Genomic DNA, 4,362 nt, shown 5'->3' on the forward strand with positions numbered 1-4,362 from the left:
CAGAGCATGTAATATCTCCCTGTGAAAAATATGACAAAGAAAGAAAGGAATTACAATTCTGAAATAAAAAAGGGAAAGGTAAATATGGATTTGGGGTACTTCTTATATAGGCTGCTAATAAAATAGATTTATAGTCCAGGGTTGAGCGAAAGGATTTAAAATCAAACAGGGATGCTGTAGCCTGATCCGGACTTTAGGAAAACAGGGAAGCATTCTGGAGGAGCTGGAGACACCTGGGAATCGGGTATAGGGAACTAAGGGAAGAGTTTCACATTTATGAAGAAATATAATTATGTTATTTTTATTTTTTTATTGCTTTATTTGTTTATTTTTACACGTGCATAAGTCATTTTGAGGATAATAGCTAACATGACTGCACAACAGTAACGTTACATGGAAGGTGGCGCTATGAATTTAGATTGTCATGTGCCAAAAACTAGAGAACAAGAAGAAGATTATTCTACTTCCGGTGTCCCCCCTGCCATTTGAAGGCTCTAGCAGTTTGTGGCTTTTTCCAAGCAAAATCAATCATACATCTCTTAGCTTCTTTAAATAGGTTTTCCAGTTGAAAGGGATGTTTCGTAGAAAGCTTACAGCCTTAGAGTATCACAACCCAACCGGATTTGACTGTAAAGGTAGGAAGTGTATGACGCGTTGCCACCTCATGCTCCTAATATAAATAATGTGCATTAACAATAATAATAAGTAAGCATCCCACTATTGTAGGTTTGAAATTGACTGTCTGAACTAGTCCCTTTTTATCAGTTAGTCTGTCATGTTGCTTTAGTGCTGTATTGCTATCGTGATAATGGAAATGAGGGCTACGTCCATATGAAAAATGTGTGATTAATATCGTATGTGCTGCTTACCCAGATGAAACTGAATTCAGAAATGTCATAGTTTGGCTGGAAGATCAAAAAATCAGACACTACAAAATCGAGGAGCGGGGAAATCTCAGGAATATTCCAAGCTCGGACTGGCCTAAACATTTTGAAAAGGTGAGACTGATTTATGTTTATATATTTGTAAATGTCTGATGTCTGTTTGTATGCTTAAAGGAATTCATACCTTTAAGTTCATCATGTACTTTGTTATTATATATAAATGCATGTATGTTCGCAGTACCTTCAAGATGTGAACTGTCCATTCAGTGTTCAGGAAAGACAGGAGACCGTCGACTGGCTGCTGGGTCTTGCGATCCGTTTTGAATACGGGGACAATGGTATGATTATTATTTATTTGAGAGTATAACCGTAGTTCTTTTATTGGCTGATACAACATTCAGAGAGAGTAGGTCTGCACATATTAATTACACGATACAATAATGACATTTATAATGTTACAGAAGATTTCTGTTTCTAAAAAAGACTGCTCTTTTGAACTCTTTATTCATCAAATAATCCTGAAAAATTATATCATGGTTTCCACAAAAATATTAAACATCACTGATCATATTAAGACATTTCTTGTTCATCAAATAAGCATATTAGAAAGACATTAGACATTAAATGAAAATTCAGCTTTCATCTTCATCACAGGAATAAAATGCATTTTAAAATATATTCAAATGGAAAACATTCATTCATTTAACTAACTGTTTTTGAAATCTTGGTGAGCATAAAAAACTTATTACAAAAACATTGAAAAAATCTTACTAACCCTAAACTTTTGAACGGTATCGTATGAATAAGAAAATTTAATGAACACTTACACACTATTTGCTGTCAAAAAGAAAGAAAAAAAATTAATTAGCTAAGTGAAAACAAAATGGCCAATTATTATTATAACATGCTTATTCTGTCCTTTTTATTGCTGAGACTTTCATTTGAAATAAATAATGATCAATCCCACACCACTAGATGGCAGGATTTGCATGTAACTTGCAGCTGTCCCACACATTTGATTGCACAATCTTGATTCCATTTATGCTCAGAAATACTTAATGCATTGCAAGATCTAGCTAGATTTTCTACCAAATAATTTTGACAACTTGAGACCCCTTGTTTGCATTTCACTGACACTTATGTTTTTTTTTTTCTTCACAGTGGAGAAATATAAAAACTGCAAACCTGCAACAGAGGCCAGTGATGCTCAAAAGTCTGTGGACCCATTAATTAATCTGGACAGTGAGTATTCCCTCCTCTGACCATCTTTCCAGTCTCCAGGCTTGTTGTTATGAGACGGAGGAGGCCAGTTAAAATAACCACCTTGAGCACTAAAGTGGCTTTCCAAGCATGTCTGAATGAACTGATTACACATCCACCTCTCTCACTCACAATGAGTGGACCGAATCGAGCCAGTGACCCACAGCTGGAGGAACACTACAGAAGTCATCTGAATGAAGGGTTCACTGAACCGAAATATTGGGCTCTGCTGTTGTTGTTTTTCTTGATTACTGTCTTGGTCTAAGTGTTTGGTTTCTGTGGAAAATTTGAATCTGGATTTCAGCACTCACAATTATGTTTATAGCTTGCAATTTTAACTTTTTTCCCTCTGAATTCTGTGTTTGCATCATTTTTGTTTCCGCCACAGAATAAAAAAAAAAGAAGATATTTGCCACTTTTTACATCTCAGTTCAGACTTTTTTTCCTCACAGTTTGGACTTTTCATCTCGGAATTGCAACTTTATATCTCAGAGTTTTCTCAGAATTGTGAGGGGGTAAAAAAGTTTAAATTGTGAGACGTAAGCTCAGAATTGCAAGAAAAAAATATTTTATTTATTTCTTTAAATCCATGGTACTGTAGGGGCAGATACAAGCAACACACACATCCATATCTGGCACGTCCCCTTAAGAGTTAGTTTTGTTGATGCGTAGTATAGAGTTCATCGGTTGGTTCAACAACAGTTTTGCACTAGAAAAAAATGTTTCAAATAATGTGTTGGACTGAAATTCATTGATTTCTCTCTTTAGGCAACAATCCAGATTTTAAGGCTGGTGTATTGGCTCTTGCTAATCTACTCAAAATCCAGCGGCATGAAGACTATTTGATAATGCTTAAAGTAAGTATCTTATTTGTGCCAATAGTATGAAACATTAGTCTATATCCAGTGCATTTTAAACTGAAATGATTGTTATTTCTCATCACAGGCCATTAGGATCCTGATACAGGAACGTCTGACTCCTGATGCTATTGCAAAGGCCAGTCAAGCAAAAGAGGTAAGCATTTAATGGCGAAAATGAAATGAAATCAATCTGCTAGACTTCTTAAAACTGGATTTATATACACAACTACAGAAACGTATAAAAGTTTGGAAAAAAAAAATTACTCCTGTCTTCAGAAATCAAATTATAATATGCTGATTTGGTGCTCAGTTATTGTTAGTTCTCAATTATTAACTCATTATGATTAAATTATCAATAAAACTTGGTTGTTCTTTCATAGGGTTTACCAGTGGCTCTTGACAAGCATATTTTAGGATTTGATACCGGAGGTAGGTTTGCACTTGTTTTTCATGTTTCTTTAAGACACCATTAGTGCACCATCACATTCACTTTCTGCATTTAATTTGTTGTTAACTTTCGGATTGCAAACCCAAAGAATTTGTTTGCCCATTCCAGATGCGTCTTTGAACGAAGCTGCCAGGATTCTTCGCCTGCTTCACATCGAGGAGCTCAGAGAGCTGCAAACCAAAATCAACGAGGCCATCGTGGCAGTTCAGGCCATCATCGCCGACCCCAAGACAGATCACCGCCTCGGAAAGGTGGGCAGATAAAACCATCTGCCTGGAGCGTGCCGCAGAGACCACAAGACCGCAGAGACCACAAGACATGCTCCGTGAAGTCTGCCAGTTTTCATTAACCACACACACTACAGGTGTTCTGTTTGAATTTGAAACATTTTTGTGGGAATGCCAAACTGGAGTCTTTTTTTTTTTCTTTATCATTCATTTATTTTCTTTGCCCTGTAATAATAAAAAAAAAAATGCAAAGATTTATTACAAAATGTAATTTCATTGTAGCCTTATGTGGAGGCACTTATGAAATGCCACATGGGTTTCCATCAAAGGTTGGACTATTTGTTTTTGTTGTATAATAAACCTTAATGCAACACAGAAAAGTTCTGTAGCCAGACTTTAAGTTTGTTTTATCCTGGAGCAGGAAATTCAACCTGTTCTACTTTATACCTCCAACTGCGCATTCTGTATTCTTAAGAAAATAATCACTGCAGAGCCAAAAATATTTTAAAATGTGAAACAATGCGAGCAGGCATACATTTGTTAATCACTTTTTATTGTTATAAATATCTAAACATCTTACAAAAGATAAAAAAAAAGTAGGTAAAAGACCACTCTGGGTAGTACTCCCCCCCCCAAAAGTACTTATTTTAGTGTATTTAAAAACATTGAAATGACAAAAAGGG

General features: G+C 35.6%; 1 protein-coding gene across 2 annotated transcripts; it reads left to right on the plus strand.

Annotated features, from left to right (window-relative positions):
• Nucleotides 1–441: 441 nt before the first annotated feature.
• Nucleotides 442–4,059, plus strand: LOC113060772 (RNA transcription, translation and transport factor protein). Of its 2 annotated transcripts, XM_026229945.1 has the most exons (9): nt 442–635; nt 874–998; nt 1,123–1,222; nt 2,046–2,126; nt 2,913–3,001; nt 3,090–3,158; nt 3,385–3,433; nt 3,561–3,734; nt 3,768–4,059. In XM_026229945.1, the coding sequence occupies exons 1-8, from the start codon at nt 575–577 to the stop codon at nt 3,713–3,715; spliced, it is 729 nt and encodes a 242-aa protein (XP_026085730.1). In that variant the 5' UTR covers nt 442–574; the 3' UTR covers nt 3,716–3,734; nt 3,768–4,059. The 2 variants fall into 2 exon arrangements, with proteins under 2 accessions (XP_026085730.1, XP_026085729.1); XM_026229944.1 differs by having other exon boundaries at nt 3,561–4,059.
• Nucleotides 4,060–4,362: the final 303 nt, after the last annotated feature.

This window comes from Carassius auratus, chromosome 42 (assembly GCF_003368295.1).
Source record: "Carassius auratus strain Wakin chromosome 42, ASM336829v1, whole genome shotgun sequence".
In the NCBI taxonomy this organism is placed as follows: domain Eukaryota; kingdom Metazoa; phylum Chordata; class Actinopteri; order Cypriniformes; family Cyprinidae; genus Carassius; species Carassius auratus.